The sequence below is a fragment of the Vanacampus margaritifer genome, chromosome 1 (genome assembly GCF_051991255.1).
Source record: "Vanacampus margaritifer isolate UIUO_Vmar chromosome 1, RoL_Vmar_1.0, whole genome shotgun sequence".
Taxonomy (NCBI): Eukaryota; Metazoa; Chordata; class Actinopteri; order Syngnathiformes; family Syngnathidae; genus Vanacampus; species Vanacampus margaritifer.
Window position 1 is genome coordinate 59,189,905 of NC_135432.1, and position 22,342 is coordinate 59,212,246.

At 41.2% G+C, this 22,342-nt stretch overlaps 1 protein-coding gene across 1 annotated transcript; it reads left to right on the top strand.

The window, feature by feature from the left end:
* Window positions 1-1,121: 1,121 nt before the first annotated feature.
* On the top strand, window positions 1,122-20,607 carry pkdccb (protein kinase domain containing, cytoplasmic b). The gene is made up of 7 exons (XM_077557908.1): window positions 1,122-1,755; window positions 7,580-7,693; window positions 10,600-10,871; window positions 11,640-11,719; window positions 13,900-14,007; window positions 17,420-17,596; window positions 18,184-20,607. The coding sequence occupies exons 1-7, from the start codon at window positions 1,204-1,206 to the stop codon at window positions 18,273-18,275; spliced, it is 1,395 nt and encodes a 464-aa protein (XP_077414034.1). The 5' UTR covers window positions 1,122-1,203; the 3' UTR covers window positions 18,276-20,607.
* Window positions 20,608-22,342: the final 1,735 nt, after the last annotated feature.

A 22,342-nucleotide genomic window follows, 5' to 3' on the forward strand; every position in this document is an offset into this window, starting at 1 on the left:
CATTATATTTTTTATTTGGTTTTTAATTTTTGTTTTTTAAATTAAGTTAATTTTAATTTGTTATTAGAGCACATTTGTTAATTTTTGTTAGTTTTTACTTTTTTCAAAAATGCTCCATTTTGAGTTTTTATTAGTTTTACCATTTGTTTTTAAAAAAACAACAACAACAATAAATGGAGTATTTGTCAAGTGCATGAGAACCAAAAAAAGTCACTAAGCATTGTGTAATAAAGTAAAATATAATTCTCAAATGACTTCCTTCTTCTGTACGATTGTTTTTTAAGCACTTTTTATTTCATTATTATTATTAGTTAGTTCATTAATTTTCATAAACTATACCTTGATTTGAACACAAACTGTATACATTCGAAATACGTTGGGTCAAAAATAACCCAATTAGCCTATGGGTCAAAAGGGGACCGACCGTTACTTGGCTCAATTTTAACCAAATTTTGTATTGGTTACTTGGCTTTTGGGTGAGAAAAAAAGGGGTCAAATTGATTTTTAATCCAACTGTTTCAACAAATCAAGACAGAGCATGCAGGCCTATATTCTTTATCCTCTGTGAAAAACTACACTCTAAAAAGACAATTGTGATTACAAATTGAATTGTTGACCAACTTGAAAAAAAAATCACTTCAATTGGTACACATGATTGAATCAAGTTAGTCCAAAGTGAATATATTAAGATTAAGGAATTATGAGTTTAGTAGATTTAATACTTTGGATATGAGTCACTTTGGATTATCTTAATTCAGAATTATGAGGTTACTTTGGACAAATTTAATTCAATCGTGTTACCACGTGAAGTGATTTTTTCTTTTCTTTTTTTTTAGTTGCTCAACAATTAAATTTTTGTAGTCATGAGTTGGTTCAACAATTCTCTTTTTTAGAGTGAAGTTTTACTTTATCGTAGCTGCGCCGGTCATCTGTTTCATCATCAAAACTGCGTAGTATGTATTGTACAGTGTTTGCATTAAAACATGCTGACGTTGACGAGAGCTGGTGCTGACGAGAACTCCCGCTGGCTGACCGGCCGGGTGTAAAGTTACGCGCGACAAGGACACACCTCCAGTGGGCGTTTCCACGAGGAGGAGGAGGAGGAGGAGGAGGAGGAGGAGGAGGAGGTGGAGGGAGCCTGATTACTTCACCTTTGCGCCCTCTCGTCCCCGCCAGTCCTCCTCATTGTGCTGGCCGTGCAACATGCCCGCCGCCGTGGGCAAGTCGTTACGCGCGGCCGCCGTGCTGTCCGTGGCGGTGCTGTCCTTCCTGGTGTGTTTGCTCCTCGGCAGCGTGCGCCACCTCGGAAGCGGCCACGAAGATCTGCTGGATGAAGAGCTAGCCTCTCTCCGCGCGGAATTAAACCACCAACTCTCGCAAAGACGCCAAGAAATCCTCCCCCTGCTTTCCCCCGGACGCGACAAGGAGCTTTCCTCCGCCTGGGATTCGAATCTGTGGGGCGAGCTCACGCGTGGCTCCTCCACCTCCGCCGCCGGGAGTCCGTTGGGTTGCGGGGCTCTGCGGGACATGCAGCCGCTGGAGGTGCTCGGCTCCGGGTACACCAAGTTGGTGGTGAAGGTGACGCTGGCCGGAGGAGAGCCGGTGGCCCTCAAGATGGTCAACGAGAACGGTATCGACATGGGAAAGTGCGTGGAGGGCTTCAGGGACACCCACGGATGCCGTCAGCTGGTCTCCTACAAGCTCAGCAAGGAAGTTGTCCTCCTGCACAGGTTGCGGCATCCCAACATCATCAAGGTGCACCTTTTATTATTATTATCATCATTATTATTATTGTTGTTAACCCCCCCCTGGCTACATTTGTGAAAACATACAAGGCAAAAATACTTTATTGAGAGCATTTGTGTTTTTATATTTGCATGACTGGTCGGAATAAATACTCTCTCAGGCTGTATGGCCCATGGACTTAATTTAAAAACAACAACAAACGAAATAAAGTCCCAAAAGTTATGCAATCAAGTGTATCGTCGGTCATTTTCAGCTCTAAGTGCTTTAAAGGAAAGTTGCACAAAGCAGATCTGACTCGAAGATGACCTTTACCGTTAAATGACATATATTGATAGAGACAAACTTTTAAGTTGGCACAAAAAAAAAAGTCAGATCTTGCAACAAAAAACATTAAGTAGATCAATATCTTTTAAAGTGCTTCTTAATGTAGGCTATATATTATTTTTCATATTCTGCACTTTTCGTAGGCTATTGCAAAGTGTTCCACAGGACAGGCATATAATGCAAAACTAGAAAAATTCCCGCGGAAATTTTGAATGGGACTGCTGACTCTTTGGTAATGAGCTGAACAGTTTAAAATTTAAACCACTGGAATCGCTCAAGAAATGTGGAAGTTAACCATAATCAACATCAACTAAAAGTATCTCACTGTCCCTGAACATGTATTTAAAAAAATGTAAATGAGCTGAACAGTTTAAAATTTAAATGACTGGAATCGGTCAAGAAATGTGGAAGTTAACCATAATCTAAAAATATGTCACTGTCACTTTAAGAGCACATACATTTTTGACTTGGAGCCGTCACGCGCCCCACATTGCATTGAGATCGCATGAGAGAAGCACCCCTTGTACAAAAGCCTCTCACGACTTAACGGTTGAAGATACAGATTCAAGAAATGGCTCGTTAGAACGGCAAGGGTTTGGGGAACACGAGCATGTTCTCATTTTCTTAATCGGATAAAAAATGACCAAATGAGAGCAGGTTGAAAACTTATGATTTATCAGAAATGGAGAGAGGAAGGCGCCTGAAATTAACATGTACAAGACAGGCGAATTAGTCCGACTTCTCTTGCTTAAGGTGAAAATAAAGGTACTAAATGACACCTTAGCCAAATAAAAGTTAGTTTGTCTGAAAGAAGACACTCGTGACTACAAAATGTGAGAATTTGACGTCTAGTGACAAAAGATCGTTGCCATGGTGACGAGTTGAAGTGACGTCACGCACCCACATTGCATTGAGATCGCATGAGAGAAGCACCCCTTGTACAAAAGCCTCTCACGACTTAACGGTTGAAGATACAGATTCAAGAAAGGGCTCGTTAGAACGGCAAGGGTTTGGGGAACACGAGCATGTTCTCCGAAATCCCTCATTGGCGCCGCTTCGCTACACCGTCGACACGCCACTCAACCCCCCCCCCCCCCCACGTCGACGACAGACGAGACAAAAGCCTTACTGTATATTGTAGCAACGAGAGATGTACACAATTGAGATTTAGAGCCTACTCAAACTTTTCTTAGTTTTTTTTTACTGCACATTAAAACTTTAATGTAACATCTGCTAGCTCTTTGCTAGCGCTAGCAGGTGCAGCTAGCATGTAGGCTACCATCTCTAGCACTTAACTTTTCCAATCTTGTTAAAACAGCAACATAACGTTCAAACACATCAAATACGTTTCAATACATCGCCAGTATTAACGTGATGTAGTTTAGGATGGGGAAAACTTGCAAAATCACACTTATTTAGCATTATTCACCAGACTACAAACAATTGCCTTGCAACTTACCTCAGACGAGATGAAATGGGAGGAGTAGGTTCTCGAGAAACTTCTAATTGGTGTCATTAAAGCGTCTCTCATTGGCCACAGCACAGACAAGCAGAAAACGAACCAATCAGGGAAAAGAGAGAAGACTAGATCCAACTATCATCAAGATTGGTTGCATTCCATTGAGATTGTATGACAGACGCACCCCTGGAACAAAAGCCTCTCACGACTTAACTCTTCAAGATACAGATTCAAGAAATGGCTTGTTAGAACGGCAAGGGTTTGGGGAACACGAGCATGTTGTAATTTTTTTAATCGGATGAAAAATGACCAAATGAGAGCAGGTTGAAAATGTATGATTTATCCGAAATGAAGAGGAAAAAAACACCCAAATTAACATGGAAGAGATTGGCGAGAGAGTCCAATTTCTCTTCGCTTAAAGGGAAAATAAAGGTACTAAATGACACCTTAGCCAAATAAAAGTTAGTTTGTCTGAAAGAAGACACTCGTGACTACAAAATGTGAGAATTTGACGTCTAGTGACAAAAGATTGTGGCAGTGGTGACGAGTTGAAGTGAAATTTTTTCTAATACATTATTTGGTTCCCGGCACTGGATGGCTAATTAGCCAACAGAGTGTGTGAGAAAGCTAATTCAGCTACTGTCTTTGAACCCGAACAGGGGGGGGGGGCTTTCATTCCTTAAAAAAGATTTCGACACTGAGCTAAAGATGGGACAAATTCCTACAAAATGAGCTAAAATTCGTATCGGTCGGATAACGTATGCGCGCGCAGCGTGTCTTGGAAAAAGGTGCTTGAAGTGTGATTTTTTTCCCATTCATTCCCAATGGGGAGTTAATTTGGGAGTTTTTTGGGAATAGCGTCGCCAAGGTAACTGGGAATTCTTAGAAAAATAATAGCGCAGCGAGTCAGATCGAGCCGCATCGTTTGATACCTCATTTGTGCCGGTGCGATGTACGGTACGGGCCGCATTTTAGCGGAAAAATCGTGGAATAATATATAATAACTAGAAAAATTCCCGCGGAAATTTTGAATGGGACTGCTGACTCTTTGGTAATGAGCTGAACAGTTTAAAATTTAAACCACTGGAATCGCTCAAGAAATGTGGAAGTTAACCATAATCAACATCAACTAAAAGTATCTCACTGTCCCTGAACATGTATTTAAAAAAATGTAAATGAGCTGAACAGTTTAAAATTTAAATGACTGGAATCGGTCAAGAAATGTGGAAGTTAACCATAATCTAAAAATATGTCACTGTCACTTTAAGAGCACATACATTTTTGACTTGGAGCCGTCACGCGCCCCACATTGCATTGAGATCGCATGAGAGAAGCACCCCTTGTACAAAAGCCTCTCACGACTTAACGGTTGAAGATACAGATTCAAGAAATGGCTCGTTAGAACGGCAAGGGTTTGGGGAACACGAGCATGTTCTCATTTTCTTAATCGGATAAAAAATGACCAAATGAGAGCAGGTTGAAAACTTATGATTTATCAGAAATGGAGAGAGGAAGGCGCCTGAAATTAACATGTACAAGACAGGCGAATTAGTCCGACTTCTCTTGCTTAAGGTGAAAATAAAGGTACTAAATGACACCTTAGCCAAATAAAAGTTAGTTTGTCTGAAAGAAGACACTCGTGACTACAAAATGTGAGAATTTGACGTCTAGTGACAAAAGATCGTTGCCATGGTGACGAGTTGAAGTGACGTCACGCACCCACATTGCATTGAGATCGCATGAGAGAAGCACCCCTTCAACAAAAGCCTCTCGCGACTTAACGGTTGAAGATACAGATTCAAGAAAGGGCTCGTTAGAACGGCAAGGGTTTGGGGAACACGAGCATGTTCTCATTTTTTTAATCGGATGAAAAATGACCAAATGAGAGCAGGTTGAAAACTTATGATTTATTCGAAATGAAGAGGAAGAAGTCGCCCAAATTAACATGGGAGAGATAGGCGAGAGAGTCCAACTTCTACTCGCTTAAAGGGAAAATAAAGGTACTAAATGACACCTTAACCAAATAAAAGTTAGTTTGTCTGAAAGAAGACACTCGTGACTACAAAATGTGAGAATTTGACGTCTAGTGACAAAAGATTGTGGCAGTGGTGACGAGTTGAAGTGAAATTTTTTCTAATACATTATTTGGTTCCCGGCACTGGATGGCTAATTAGCCAACAGAGTGTGTGAGAAAGCTAATTCAGCTACTGTCTTTGAACCCGAACAGGGGGGGGGGGGCTTTCATTCCTTAAAAAAGATTTCGACACTGAGCTAAAGATGGGACAAATTCCTACAAAATGAGCTAAAATTCGTATCGGTCGGATAACGTATGCGCGCGCAGCGTGTCTTGGAAAAAGGTGCTTGAAGTGTGATTTTTTTCCCATTCATTCCCAATGGGGAGTTAATTTGGGAGTTTTTGGGGAATAGCGTCGCCAAGGTAACTGGGAATTCTTAGAAAAATAATAGCGCAGCGAGTCAGATCGAGCCGCATCGTTTGATACCTCATTTGTGCCGGTGCGATGTACGGTACGGGCCGCATTTTAGCGGAAAAATCGTGGAATAATATATAATAATAACAACAAAAATAAACCACTGTCCTAGGTAGAATAACAATATGTGCCTGCTTGCTTCGCAAAGCAGTCCCATAATAAACCACTGTCCTAGGTAGAATAACAATATGTGCCTGCTTGCTTCGCAAAGCAGTCCCATAATAACAACAAGAAAAATAAACCACTGTCCTAGGTAGAATAACAATATGTGCCTGCTTGCTTCGCAAAGCAGTCCCATAATGACCAAAAATGAGGCAAAAATAAGAAATGCTTTGCAACTTTAATGAATAAATACAGCATTAACATCCACCCAATTACGACCCAATGTGCAAAAGCTTTTACTTACTTTTCAAAGGCCGCAAAGTTCTTCAGATGAGAATATGAAATGAATGAATTTGATTGCAAACCTTGAGCATCAAAAAGTGAATCAGAAAGAAATCTGTTATTATGGCACTCTTAAATAAAACATTTCTAGTGCACTTTTCTTAATGCAAAGTGCTTCACAGAATGCAAAAATGGTTTTAAAAAAAATGGGTGGGGTATGCATGAAATCTTTATTTATTTATTTATTTATTTTACGGATGCATAAGGCCTTTAAATCCAAACCTCCACTCCATGACACAAAGCTATCCAAAAACACACATTATATGAATAAAGATCTTTCATCAAGCCGCTCTTTAAGCTTATTTAAAAGAGAAAGGTACCGAATGCCAACTCAAAAGAGAGTAACGTGAATAACGAAAAAGTTGTCAAACATTTTTGTTGTTAATTTGTGTGAATGAATCGGGAATTAGAAGCTTTCCCTTTTAAAAAGCTCAAAAACTATTTGTAAATGTGTTTATAGGCAACTCTACAAACAAGTGCAATGTTATTTTTGTAGCACTGATCATACGTAATGGCTACAAAGTGCTTTAAATATTGAAAATTCTAATTTAATTTAAAACACAATCGTGGAAAACAATAAGGTAGGGCAGATTTGATTACGATTCAATGAATGAAAAGCAACATGCTAATTTTAAATGACCCAGAAAGCACAGAGAAATTAGGAAAACCTGATTTCATTACATGGGTGAGGTTTTTTTTGGGTTTTTTTTCCAAATCATGTTAGACCATTTTACTTCAAATTTCGAAGAACTGTTTGGAGAAGTTTGCTCCAGTATGCCCAACAAAGCAAGCTCCACGCCTGTGTGAGTTTGGCGTCTTGACAAAAATTGTCCACAAATGAACCCCAAAAATGATCCGTCCCCATCTTCCTTTTGTCTTCCATTCCGTCTGCCAGCTGACAATCCCAGTTGCTGTGCAGGCCCTTCCCATCTAATTCAATTCAATCCATTGACCCCTCCTGGCCTTTAGGGTGAAGTCAACAATGTGCCTCTGTGCTCTCTCGCCATCCACTCATTCCCGCCGCACTTTAACCCGCTATTACCCCCCCCCCCCCCCCGTTTGGCAAATATGACAAAAAGCCGCATCATCCCGTGACGTTTGAATGTGCTTCCAACAGTTGCGCGGTCACTGCGCCGGAGACGCGGGAGGCCGAGTGACCGTCATCCTGGAGCAGGGGAACCCTCTGCAGATGCTCCAGCTGCTCCAGAGCCCCTGGGAGGACCGCTTCAGGGTAAGCCCTTCACGTACTTTGTCGCTTAACCGCAGTCCAGTTGGCCGAGCGCCTCTCGCTTGCCGGTATTAGCAAGAACGCATGCACGGCACTCCAGATGACGGGTGAAACTTTAGGAGTGCTGACATCTGTCCCCTCGGTGTATTTGATCAGGCCGAGCTTGGAATGGAGATGAGACCGGGAGTTAATCCACTGCAGGCTAGGAATGTCATCCCAACGCACACACGCACGCACGCACACACGCTTACACAGCTTTAGCTCAACCCCCATTGCAGGTATGCTCACAGTGGGAGTCGACAGAGGCTGAATCCAAATGTGGAGTGTGCGCTGTTGTTTTAAATAAAAGGAGAGACCGCGGGGGGGTAGAGCACTCGTATTGATTTTGTTCCCGTAAAGTGAAAGTGTAAATGTCTTCTAAATTTGACTTCCCCTAGAAAAGAGTGTCAAACAAGACTTATGGGCAACAACGGGGCGCTCGAAAGAGGCCATGCCAGTCCACAGGCTGGCTGTTATGTTCAGAGGTGGTAAATCCAAGTCCAAAAAGCAAAAACCCTGCCCCAGTTTGGCTTTAGCCACATATGTTAGCTAGCGAGCTCACCTGCTAGGGAGCTAGCTAATTAGCACAAGGGGCTAAAGCCAAAGTGTGGCAGGGTTTTTACTTTCTGGACCTGGATTTGCCACCTCTGGTTTTTCCTCTTCTACTCTTCGACCTTTCTCCGGGTGACGTGCACACACTCAAGACTGACATTTGAGGCGCTCTAAAGCGGCCATGCCAGTGGACTATCGAAAGGGATGATGCGTTTTTGTTGTGTAGGCGTAGCTAGCTAGCTAGCTAGCTGTAAGTAACAGAATCTTTGCTTTTGTTGTCCTTACAATGTTTTTTTTTAATAGTGTACATATCTGTACATTACTATTAAATACTCCATTACTGTATTTAAAGGCATCAAATATATTTTTATTCAAATGTTTTTGTCAGGAATGGCAGTGTGGACGTCACCAAGTATTAACCTCGCTAACTTGATTATTACCGCATTTTCATGTTGACCACGCTGCTGTACGACACTAAAACTGAAACATCCATTTTTTACAGGGCTGTTGTGGTTTGAATGTAGTCTGAAATGTGTCACACTCTTAAAGAGTCTGGAAACATAAATATGGAGTCTCAACATTGAGCCTCCCCCAATAATTTATCTTTTTTTCCCCCAAATAAAAACAATTACAGTTAGTGACAACTACTGTGCTGGCATGCTCGTTCTTATACTTGCCATGATTTTTACAGATCCTTGTCAAATGGGGTTGTTTTATGCACAACTGTTCAGACTCCATTTTTTCATTAAATTTTTTAAGTTTGTTATGGGTGAATGTACGGTCCATTTCCTCAGCTAAACAGGCATGAGAAAAGCCTCTCTGGTGCTGCGTGGCCTGCTCAGTGTCAGCTACATGTGTGAGGGCTGCAGTAATCCAGCGGTGTCCGGTTTCACCCACAGCCGTTTTTACTGTGCCAGTGACGTCCAACTCGGAGCTTTACAGTATCCAACACTAGCTGTAGTATTCTTGCACTGTCTCACACACACACACACAGTTGCATGCACACGCACACAGTCATTTCATGGTCTGTCAGTGTGCAGCTGATGCCTTCATGTTGGTGTTTGCAGCCTTCCTGTTTTTGTTTTTTGAGCCTTGAGGAAACATACTGAAGATAATGAAACTTTATTACAAGCTTGAGTTTAGCTTGGCTAGCGCACAAGAGCAAATGGTGATTGATTTGGGTTGTATTTACATGAAAGATCTAGTATATAAATCTTTAAGGAATTCAAAAACCTTGAAGGACTTTTGGACTGTCTTTCAAATTCTATGTTCATCTAAATCAGGGGTGGCCAAGTTGGGTCCTCGAGATCCACTATCCAGCCTGTTTTCCATGTTTCTCTCCACTAACACACCTGATTCATGATCAGGATCGTAATCGGGCTTCTGCAAAGCCTGCTGATGAGCTGATCATTAGATTCAGCTGCGCTGAAGGAGGGAGACATGGAAAACAGGCTGAATAGTGGCTCTCGAGGACCGAACTTGGCCACCCCTGATTTAGAGGAATATAGAATTTTTTTTTTTGATTTTTTTTTTTAATAGGAATAATTGTTTGAAATAATTTATATCTGTTGTATCCCTTTTTAGAGATAAAACCAAAAATGTTTATATATATATATTTTTGACCCAAACAACTTTATTAACCCCACAAAATTCCCTCCTCCATATTTCCATCTAAAAAACTTGGGGTGCTAAATAGCGAACCGCCACACTTCCCATTCTGTCTCTCTCTACTTGACCATTGCTAATTTTTTGTGTTTCTCGAAAGGGCTGTGACTGTGAAGACAAATTCCTTGTGTGCTTTTACATACTCGGCCAATAAGTCTGATTCTAAAAAATAGGGTAACAAATTTGCCTATTCGATTTCATGGGGAAACTGTCCTCTGTTATTTGATGAAGATATTTCTCTATTCGCCGCTTTTTTTGGCGCCATCTAGTGGCATCTCGGTCCAAAAACGTTTGTTGAAGTGAGTTGAGGAATTTCATTTTGACATACTAGAACTTTGCTATCATCTTCTGGCATCTATAGGCAATCGCTGATATTTTCTATGCACGTCTGGGTAAATACTAGCAGGGGTTGTCATGCCAAGGCGATTCATGAAATATTGTAAAATAGAGATTAAAAAAAAAAAAAGACATGGTGGGATTTATAAAGGCGGGAGAAAGTAGATACAGTAAATTGCCTTTTATTGCCAATAAACAACTGCGTGACGAATCATGTCATTACAATCCCATTAGACTATCTTAACAAGATTACCTCTCTGCAGCTAAACAAACAGCCAAGCAGATAACCAGAAGGCTTTTGTCTTGCGTCCCTCCAGGTGTGTCTGGACCTGGTTCGCCTCCTCCACTTCCTGTCGCGCTCCCCGTTGGGATCGGTGGCTCTGCTGGACTTTCAGCCCCGCCAGTTCGTCATGGTGTCGGGCGAGCTCAAGCTCACCGACCTGGACGACGCCAGCGCCGCCGACACGCCCTGCAGCCGCCACGCCGACTGCTCCCTGCAGTTTCCGCACCGAAATTTCACCCTGACCTGCTCGGCCAGTGGCGTGTGTGAGGGACTCAATGAGAAGATGAACATTTACAATGCTTATAGGTAAGCGGGAGTATTCACAAAGTATCCCTTGACTTGTCCCGTTGAGCCATTTTCAGCAGTAAAAAAGTTTAATTTGATAACGTCATTATTTTTCTTGTACAATTAGTACCTTTAACTCATTCACTCCCAGCCATTTTCACTGAAGCAATCCCCTTCACTCCCGGCTGTTTTACTGGATTTTGACAGATTTTTGCAAGACCCACAGAATATTGTGTTCTATTGCTATAAAAACATGGAACCTACCAAAAGAAGGATTAGAGTCTCCTTTCATCAGGGAGAAAATTATATTTGTATATGTTTCTGTTTTGCACCAATTAGCATTAGAATATAAATGTCATCATTATTCACTAATCTATTGAGAAATTCGAGTAAAAAAAAAAAGCTTTTTTTTTCAACATGGTCCTGGTTGATCTCTTTTGCTCTGCTGCCACCTGCTGGCCGTTTGTGTAATAACTACCTTTTTTTTTTTCAACCGTTTTTTCGCAGTTGAGAGGCTGCATCATTTTTTTTTTTCTGATTAAACAGAAACGTTTTGAATGCCAGAATACTCCGTTTGTACCCATCACGAAGCATGAGTGGCGTGTTGACATAACGTTGCCAGTAAAGGAGCTGCAAATTTGCGGCTTCCAGGCGTGATTCATAAAGCGGCGAAAAGCGAGTCCTGTCGCGTTTGATCATCCCCTCAGATACTTGACAGCTTTATGGTTTCAAGTCATGTTTCCGTGATGGATGTTCTCTTTCATTCTTTTTTTTTTTTTTTCTTCACAGGTACTTTTTCACCTACCTGCTGCCTCACCAGGCCCCGCCCGGCCTCACACACCTGGTGGAGCGCATCATGAACGTCACAGGTGAGCAAGAGAGCGCCGCCTTAACACGACGTTGCTATAACTTCACAAGATCACACGGGGAGGAAAAAATCATTGTGTTCTTGTGGTCTTGTCATGACAGGCCGAGGCTTTAAGTGCTTTATTTAATACGCCTCAAAGGGAGTCGACAGGTGACGAGATAATGAATACAAGTTGTGAGGAATAAATGAAAAATATTAAGGCACACCTTTCAATTTGTTATATCCTACTGGAGAATACTTTGGATCAAATTCCCATTTTTGTGTGTTTGTAATGGCGCTGTTGGCTAATTGTTAGCATGTCAGCCTCCACGTTCCAAAAGGATGCTGATCTTGAGGGAGATCATTTCCGGCAAACCGTGCAAAATGGGCTGAAAACAACTTGGCTCAGTTGTGTTATTTTGATTGCTTTGTCATGTGTTTTGATCATGTTCGCATGATTAAACATAATGTCTTCATTGGCTATAAACGTTTTTGTTTTGTTTGAAGGGTGCGCGCAAGGGAGTGGGAGTGCACCAAACTCTTTCCGGACGTTGAAGGAGGGTAGCTTGGCTTAAGTTGGATTTTATAACTGCAGGTCCAAATTTCTGATTCTAATTGCTGATATCCAAATTTTAACTGCCTATTCCAAGTGCTACACACAGTCCCCTTCAAAAGTTTTGGAACGGTCAATTCATTTTGTTTCAGATCAAAAGATGGATGAGACAAATGTTCAGAATTATGGCTTTTCATTTATGGTATTTACCTCTAAATGTGGTAAACAACTCAGGACAGAGGACCTTTAGTTTGAAGCCACTCGCTTTTCAAGTGAGCAAAAAGTACTGGAAAAAACATTTCACTCATTTGCTCCCCAAAACTTAGAAATTCTAACCTTCTATTTTAAATATTACCAGTGTCCCAAAAATGTATTTATAGGTATATGTTTTTTATGTTTGTTTTTTTTATGCTAGAGCATACAGAAAGCTTTGATTCAGCTTCTGACATGAAGAGGTCGCGTAAAACAATGGTAGTTTTTACAATAACGGCCAGCAGGTGGCAGCAGTGTATAAGAGATCAGCAAGGGCCATGTTGCAACAAAGCTGTTTCCCCCAGTGTTTTAAACTGATTTGTGAATAATGATGAAACTTAGCTATATTCTAATGCTAATTGCTGCAAAAACGGAAACAGATACAAATATACTTTTTTTTTTTTCCTGATGAAAGAAGAGATAGGTTCCATGTTTTTATAGCAATAGAACACAATATTCTGTGGGCCTCAGTCAAAATCCAGGAAAACAGTCAGGAGCGAAGGGGTTTGCTTCAGTGAAAATGGCTGGGAGCGATTGAGTTTATATTTGGTGGCAAAACCCTTATTTGCAATAACCGCATCAAGCCAAGGGACTATTTGACTTTGAAATGATTTTCCAGGCCTTTATTGCAGCCTCTTTTAGTTCTTTTTTTGTTTCCGGGGCTTTCTTCCTTCAGAATACAAAATGCATGCTCTATTGGGTTACGGTCCATTGATTGACTTGGCCAGTCTAAAAGCTTACACTTTTTGGGATAGTCGACAGAATAATCGATTCTGAAAATATTCAGCGGAGACAGCACACAGTTTATGCCTGCACATTATTGAACATAATTTTGGCAACAAAGATGGAGCTCCACTTTGCCTCACTGCCCTCATTGTTTGCCGCCAGTCCCACGGTATAAACATTTTAAGACTAGTGCTAAGGCTAGCGAGGCTAATTGCTATTTTCATCCACAACCAGGTTATTTTCTCTTTGTTCTTTTGGATATGTGAAAATAGATGAAGGCTGCGTCGCCTTGTTAGACGGACATTTTGTTGCTCCATCGACCATTTTAGAACATTTGCTCAAAAGTCAAAAGTCTTCTGTGAAATGCCAAAAACACATGATTAGCAATTAATTGACTTTGGAGTAATAGTCAACTAATCGGTTCAACCACTTCATCTCGCCCAGACATTTTTGACAATCCTGCACTTTCCGCTTCCAAATGTCAGCCCCCCCCTCACCGGTGAACTTTCACCTCACAAATGTTCTTCTGGATGAATGGACAAACATTCCTCCGGACACACTCCAACTCACACAGAGGAAGTCCATACTTTTCCTCCCCGTCTCCAAATACTACGCGTAGAAGTTCTGCTGACTTTCTACCCGCATGCGCTGAACGTATTGTCCTTTTGCAGGTGAGCTGAAATCCGGCATCAACGAGACGCTGGATGCTTTCGAGCACATCCTGCACCTCTACCAGTCTGGCCTGCACCTGGACCAGCTGCCTCCATCCGTACTCCGAGGTAAAGCCCGCGTCTTACACGCTACACTGACCCGCCTTTTGGCGGACACAATGCCGGGCCTTATTTGAAAAGGCGGCACAGTCCGCACCTCTGTTTTCATTTTGTTTCGGAGGGGTCCGGCGGTCTCTCGCTCGCTTGGGTTGTTTTGACAGGTTATTAGGCGGCTGGAATGAGAGGACAAAAACCAACAGAGTGAGATTAATCCTGCGTGTCTCCGGCTCAGAAAGTCCGTCGGGATCGGGATACACGGAAAGTTGGGCCACTTTTTAAATAAATAAGAGGCACTCGAGTTTACCTCCTTCCTTATTTCACCATATAAAGCCATTTTTTTTTTGTTGTATCCGCTAACTGTAAACACTTAACTCCACTGCCAGCCCTCTTTTCTTGCAGTCTATGAAATATTAATAACAGAAAGACTGGCTACGTTCCTGTGGCGAGAATTTTTCCATCCCCCCCCCCCCTCCCGCCACCCCCAGATGCCGGACTGTTTATATAGCAGCTCTTTGTGAATTTAATCGCAGATTGAGGGGAAAGAGGCCACGGGCGCCGAAGCTAACACCAGCAGGGAATGTTTTAGCTTGGCAGGGAGGTGCTACAAGTCAAGCCTCCGCATGGCTGATTGGGAGCGCGATAAGAGAGCCTCCAAAAATGTGTATATTATTTCACATTTTTGCGTGGGAGGTTTCGCACCAGGGTCGTCTGGAGAGACTTAATATGCGGGCTCAGTTGGGTTTTTTTTTTGGAATAATAGGGTAAGCTGTGGGAAAGCGGAGTGAGCAGGTTGTTTCCATGAGTAAGGTGAGAAGGTCACAAGCAAGTCACATGACGTCCAGTTGGCCACTTTCACTTAACACTAATGCTGTCTTGTGTGAACTCCTGAAACCTGAAAAATCCAAGACTTTTTTTTTTTTCTTTTGATCAATACTGTTTTTTTGTTGTTTGTTTTTTGCAATGAGTACATTAAGAGGGAAACACAGTGCACACATCTGTCTCACAGTTCTGGAATTCTGTGTTCCAATCCCTAATTACTCCACCTTTTGCTTGCATTTAAAAAAAAAAAAACTTACATATTAGGTTTATTGAAGACTCTAAAATGTGTCTTTATATCCATTTCCATTATTATTATTTTCTTTATTTGTGAATTGGTGGGTGAGGGATCAAATTTCGCTTTATTTGGTTCAAATCTGAATAGTACACATGTACTGAGAAATGTATTATGCAATGTAAAATTTAATATATTAAGCACGTATTTTACATGCATGTGTGTAATACATATTTTGTGCATATTTAAAATGACATTTTTGTCATATCTGTTTCTGAAGTCCTATTTTAGCCCCCCAGTGGCACAGATGAAAACTTGTGCCCCCCCCTCCAATCATTTTTTTTGTTGTTGACAATAATATGTTCTATGCTGCCCCACTAGTCTAAATATGGCATTCTGGTTAATATTACATTAGTGGAATATGAGTTAAGCAGCGAAATCCAGCAGTTTTTATGGATATCAGATGGCGGCCATTTTGTCACTTGCTGCCGACGACAGAAGATGACATCACAGTTGCTCAAGTCTCAGGTAACAACCAATCACAGCGAAGCTTCAGAAAACAGATGAGCTCTGATTGGTCGTCGCTTGAGCCCCTGCGCAACTGTGATGTCATCTTCAGTCGACAGCAAGTGGCAAAATGGCCGCCCCCTGATATGGATAAAAATGGCTGGATTTTGCTTCGTAACTCATATTCTACAAATTTAATATTAATCAGAATGTCATGTTTAGTCTAGTGAGGTCACGTGTAACATATTATTGTCAAGAAATGTTTAAGCTTGACTTCCACTTTAAGTTACCCGTCCCTGCTTTAGAATCATATGATTCAATGAAAAGTAAAAAGTAGTCCAACAAATAATTACTTAAAAAAATAAGTGAAGACGTGTCTCAAATGGCGAGTAACAACAAATATGAAATGCGAATGTCCAAATTCAGATATTGCCCAGCAATACAACTTTAACTTAAACAATGTTAATTTGATTTTTTTTTTTAAACATAATTCAAATTAAGGCAAATTCAGCCACAAAAATGCTTAAGTTTGAAATGGAGATACTGAATTGTGGACATTTTTAGGCAAACACAGATGCTAATAAGCGCATTCTTGGGTCTCTTTAAGTGGCTGTAAAAATCTGAGCTCAGACTTTGTCTAATTTTCACTATGTGGGTATTCCTGTTTTACACTGCAAACTAGTTGAAACTGAATCAACAGCACATTTGCTTGTTATAGCCAAGCAATGCATTGCATTTCGCTTAAAAAAAAAAAAAAAAAAAGATTCCTGGATGATGTCAATGTAATAATAATGAATGTGTGCGAGAGGGACGGCGTGTCAACAGGTAATAAGTCTTATTTTGAAAGGGCCGGCAGATGTAAAGAACATTCTGCACAGATGAGATCCACATCTGAGGCTAATGCGGCATTTCAAGTGAAGACGGCTTCTCTATACGTTCGGCCGTTTCCCGCCCGAAGCACAAAGGGAGCTTTCATCCAAGGGTCCCTGGTGCCCGACCAGCTGAGGTCGGGCCACCTTTTCCCTCCGCAACAGGCCTCATTTTTATCCCGCCCCAAAGAAAAATCCTCTGAAAACTCCTTGTTCTTCTCCTTCTCTTCATCCCCAGAAGGCTGATCTTCGGGTCTTTTTTTTTTTTCTCCCTCCTCCATTCAGAAGGTTAACAGTTTGCAAGAGAGCGTCTCCTCTCTATGAACTCCCAGACTCAGCTTGTGGCTGTGTTTGTGTGTGTGCGTGTGTTTGTGTGTGTGTGTGTGTGTGTTTCTCATGGCTAATGTGGAGCAGATGATTTAAGACAGGCCGCCTGACTGGAAGAATTAGAATGATTAATGTAAGGCAAATGTTTGGGTCGAAGAGGGGTGATGCGTTCAATGTGGCGCAACACGCTGGGAGAGGAGAGTGCAAGATGTTCTGGAGAGGCCTGACGCAATTAGAAAAGTTGCGGTAGGCTAACGAGTTGTTGAGTAAAGGGATCGAAAAGGGGCCACTAAAAAGCATTTATTTTGATTGTAGTTTGCTTTTGTGCGCGGCGCAGAAGTGAACCACAGCCGAACGCAATCTGTTTCTAATCTGTAACTACTATTTCAAATGAATGTATTTTTAAATCATCTGCTTGAGAGTCAAACTGCTGCCACCATGAAAGCTTTAAAGTGGAAGTCGACCCCAAAATTTTCTTTATAATATTTAATGTAGCTCCACTAATCTAAACACAGCATTCAGATTGATATTAAATTTGTGGAATATGAATTAAAAAGCAAAATCCACCTGTTTTTATCCATCTCTGGCGGCGGCCATTTTGCCACTCGCTGTCGACTGAAAATGGCATCACAGTTGCTGAGGTGACGTGTCATGTTGTTGTGCTCAGATTACAACGTGACGCGGGGTATGACGACGTCAGGGAACTCGGAGTACCATTGCTGGCCGTCCTACAGCCAGCAAGGCTGCGTGCTGTCCGTCCACGGCGCCAGAGAGGCAGCGCACATCTGTAACTCGCACTCGCAGTGCACCAGCTTCACTCTGACTGGACAGAAAACATGGGCAGGTCAGTCAAGTTAACCACACCCTTGATTTGGCCAAACAAAAAATGAGTAGGACTTCATCGAAATGGGTTTTCAAGTTGCCAAATATACTGTACCACCTGTAGGTCTTTTGTATCATTTGAACAAGGTAGCGTGATTGAGAAAATAGAGTAAATGGTTTTGAATGAAGGGAGACGGAATACAGGCCGCAATTTAAATTTCATCAGCCAGTAAAATAAATCTAAAATAGATGTGGCGGACATTCAGACATATATAACATAACATGTTTAGCACTCTAGAGCTAACGTTCGCTAACAAGCTAGCCGTAATGTTTTACTAAATTAATCCCGATTAAAAATGCTCTATTAATTCAATTTTTTTTAAGCAATTGAAACATAAACGTAACCTTTTGAGGAATATGTGTCGGCGCACGTTTTCAGTCAAAGTCAGCGGCATCAAACACTTCCTGCAACCCGGAAGTACCTTGACACCTATTGTTTACAAACCTAGCATAGCATTGCTAAAACGGCATGACTCAGACTTTTGCACAGTACTCTACTGACATAGCTGACATTTTGTTGTTATTTTTTTTCATGTCTCATGCCTGCAGGTCGCCCGCTGGCCACTTTCAGGAGCAGCTTCAGTCTTATGGTGCCTGACGAAACCTCTGAGGTGTATGTGAAGAAAAGCACAGCCGTGTAAATATGACACACGGATGGGACTTATAATGTTAGAGAGAATATGTAGTGGAGCTCATGTACTCCCGATGATGTGAAGCAAAAAGCAACACGTTGCGCTTAAATTAGACGAGTCCCGCGGTGCCCAACGGCGCCCCCAGCTTAGCGGGAGAGAAGTCGAGGGTAAAAATGTGATACATTTCTAGGACTTACATTTACTGCACTCATTTCATGCGTCTGCCAGCTCACCGCCTCTGCCAACTGCTACTTCAAGGGATTTCCCTTCAGATACAATTAAGGAAAGAGAGCCTTGTGCTTTTTTTTTTCTCCACTCTCTCTCTTTTTTTTTTATATTGCTACCTTGACTTTATTTTCTGCTTGTTGTGAAGCCAGCTCCCCTGCGGTGAGCTTGGAGGAAAGAAGTCGAGCCGCGGCATCAGCCCAAAAAGCCCGAGGACGAGGAAAGAAAACAAGCGCTTATTCAAGCACATGCTCGGCCTGATGCGCTGAGGTGCCAACTGTTTTCTCATGGCTCTGTGGCTTAGCTGCACTGTGATCTGAACGAGACCTTTACAACACCGCTTTTAACTTGCGTGTGGGGGGGGGAAAAGTCTGTTTGTTTAGCTAGTTTGCGTCATGTAGCATTTGAAGCTACAGCCAGGCCGGAGCTTGTTAGCTCTGTGTAGCGAATAGAATGAAGTGCAACATCTAGTTCTAGCCAGGACCTAAATACTGTAGCAAATAAAGCTATATTTAGCAGGTAGTTAGCATCACCTAGCATTATGTCACAGCCAACAGCTAGTTAGAGCAAAGAAGCATATGACGCTAAAGTCAGGCGCTAATTATAGCTCAGTCTAGTGAGTTAACGTAAGCTAGTTGGGGCAACAGCTAGTTAGCGCAAGGTAGCGTTTGAAGCTACAGCTAGGCACTTGTATTAGCTCTGTGTAGCGAATAGAATGACGTGCAACATCTAGTTAGCATATTACACTACAGCCAGGACATAAATACTGTAGCAAATAAAGCTATATTTAGCAGCCAGTTAGCATAACCTAGCGTTATGTCACAACCAACAGCTAGTTTGAGCAAAGTAGCACATGACGCTAAAGTCAGGCGCTAATTATATCTCAGTCTAGCGAATTAAACTAAGCTAGCAAGGGCAACAACTAGTTAGTGCAAGGTAGCGTTTGAAGCTAACACAAGGAGCTTATTATAGCTCAGTCTAATAACTACTATAGTTAGTGCAAGGTGCTAAAGACAGGATTTGTGGCAGTTAGCCTATCTTAGCATTATGACGCGTTTGCCAACAGCCGATTACAATAACACTAAAAACTTAAAGCTTAATTATATAGCTACAGTTTACCTTAAAGGGAAAATAACACCATGGCTAATTGTTGCTACTAGACAATTAAACAAAACTCAGACTAGCTAAACAAACAGACATTTGCCGTAATGGCATTTTGGGGCCTGAAATTACAAATATTTCAAAATAGTTTCCCAAACAATGTTTTTTTTCTTTCTTCCCATCAGATCTTCAAAATGGTAGTCAGTAAAGATGGGAAACGTGCGTGTGTTTTTTCTTAAAAGCGTACAAACTGAAATTGACAACTGCTAGCCTGGCATGCATATTAAAACATTTTTTTTGTACCTTTCAGCAGGCCCATATGAATAGGACTTTTTTTTTGTACCCTGCAATATGTTTACATCGCAGAAGTCTAGACAACATTGTTTTTCGTATTTGCATTTTTCAAAAGTCCATGAATGCAGTGTAATATACGTGCCGGGTCAGTAGTTGTCAATTCCAATTTGTAAAGAAAAAACTATCAAATGTGCACCAACTGCTCTTTTTTTTTTTTTTTTTTTTTTTTACGAAAGCACCTTTTCATGGTCTGGGTAATATCTGAATGAAAGTAATGTGACTATGCTGGACGTAGTTTGTTGCAGAAGCGCTACATTACGGTTTTGACAACACGCCGATGCCCAGACATAATTCACTTTTATAACATTTGTCAGTTTTCAGACAAAACTGTTTTGAAAATGTTACTTTGAAATCTTTTTTTATGTCATGGCTGTTGTCAGCTGCCGTTTAAATCCATTTTCGGAACCGCTTTACACACAAATAATTTCAAATCATTCCAGTTTTGTTTACATCCTTTTGTAAACGAGTTAATTTAATTTGTCAACAATGTCATGATCAAATGTAATTGTTCTTACACGATTGTGCGTTTAGAATTTTAAGTGCACCTTGTGGGTGAAACCATTATTTTCAATGGAAAATGAGTCACTTCTGTTTTGTTTTGTTTTATACGACACCAAATGTAACTGCAGAGTCTTATTTTATAAATTTGTACTTGAATCACTTCTGTGTTACAATACAGCCTGTTTTTTCTCCATTAGCACCTTTCCGAATGGGCTCGGCCCGCAAAGCTGCGGAGCTCCGCAGAGTTTGCACAATGCTTCAGGAATGCATTGAAATGCTGCGTCATGCTGAGCTCATTATGGGCCTTAATTAATACTCATGTAAATGAGCACACCTACTGGCTCTTTCTCATGGTGAGAGGGAGTTACTGTAAAGCAAAGGTACAGTCTTTGCACAAGAATGGGCCTGAGGTTGAGATAAGGGCAAGCAAGGCCTGTGGATTTTTAGAAGTCTCGACTCACATCAATAAGTAGCATATACATGATTAAAAAAAAAATAAATACAATTAAATACAAAACGGGAACACGGAGGTGAAAAAGGCAACTCCAGTCCACAAATTACACTTTTATGGTGGTGTCAATGGGAAAGCCCGAGGGTTCCGTTAGCCTCACGTTGGCCCCTTGTTGTCTGGACAAAGCCAGCAGATTAGTCAGATTAACGTTAAGATAAGCAGTGCTTTCATTAGATAAAAAAAAGAAAAAGAAAACTAGATCAACACGTGGAAATAAGATGAACAAGACTCATTGCTGCAACAAATAAGACAAGGATAAAAAGACTAGGCTAGCTGACCATATTTGTCTTTATGGGCACATCTGAAGTTTTTCGCCTCGTGTTCTCAGAGAAATGTGAAATATTTGTTTAAAAAAAAAAAAAAAAAAAACACCCAAAAAATGCATGCGGATATTTCTTCCAGTAATAAGAGGTGATTTATGGACATGAACAGTTGCGGTTCATCCTCCTCCACATCAGCAAAGAGAGAAAAATGTTTGGCGTCTGGTTTGTTTTGGCTCTCCTTTCGGGGCCGGCTTAATGGATGATCTATCTTAGCGTGCAGGCTGCACTATGCACGCTTGCGTATTGTTCTCATATGGAGCAACGTCACCATAGTTGCGTCTTTGCACGTTGCACTTTGATTACTGACGTAGCGAAATAATCTAAGGGTGGACTATAAAGTAGGCGATTTCCCTTTTCCTGTTTCATTACATTTACACTAACTTGTTTCAACAGTTTGATAGCTTCAATGACTTCTCCTTTTCTACTTTCATACTCATCCCTTCCAACCTTGCAAATTTCCTTCTATCCGTCCTTCATGACGTCCTCCCCTCCTTTTCATGTACTTTATTCCTTCCTTTTTTAAATAAGTTAATTTAAAGAGTGTAATGACCCACGTCTATAAATCCACGTCCTAGTTCAGGCTCAAAAGGAGTCTCGTTTTTTACATTCCCAGTCGATTCTGAACGTATTCCTTTTTCTCCCGGCGGTGTTTATTTAGTTGGAAATGCGCACAGAGCTTTTACGCTTCAGCTCCTTCAATCCTTTCTCTGTTTTGATATGAAAGTCGCTTTTGTACTGGGGAAGCGTTCATTTTTGCAAGGCGGTCAAACCTTTAGTCATAACATGGCCATGCTGATGTTAGTGTGTGGCGCAGTTTTTTCCTCTTGTGTTTTTCTAACCGTGTAATTGACAACAAGCTCTTTTTTTTTTTTTTAAGGTTCAGGGAAAGAGAAGTGGGCAGGAGGAGGAGAAAGCCTGTATTTTTTTTTTCTCAACGCCGAAGACCCCCGTTTCTGTTTTTTTTAGGTTTCCAGTTTCACCCAACTTGTTTCCGTCGAGTTTATTCATGACCTCCATCTGGAAATAATATATGTTCATGAAAACAAGCCATCAGCAATTTT

Excerpts from the sequence above, each read along its gene's own strand:
- pkdccb (XM_077557908.1), top strand. The coding sequence starts at position 1,204 with ATGCCCGCCGCCGTGGGCAAGTCGTTACGCGCGGCCGCCGTGCTGTCC. Across the intron at positions 7,694-10,599 it reads CCTGGGAGGACCGCTTCAGG|GTGTGTCTGGACCTGGTTCG; the intron begins GTAAGCCCTTCA and ends GCGTCCCTCCAG. Across the intron at positions 14,008-17,419 it reads GCCTCCATCCGTACTCCGAG|ATTACAACGTGACGCGGGGT; the intron begins GTAAAGCCCGCG and ends TGTTGTGCTCAG.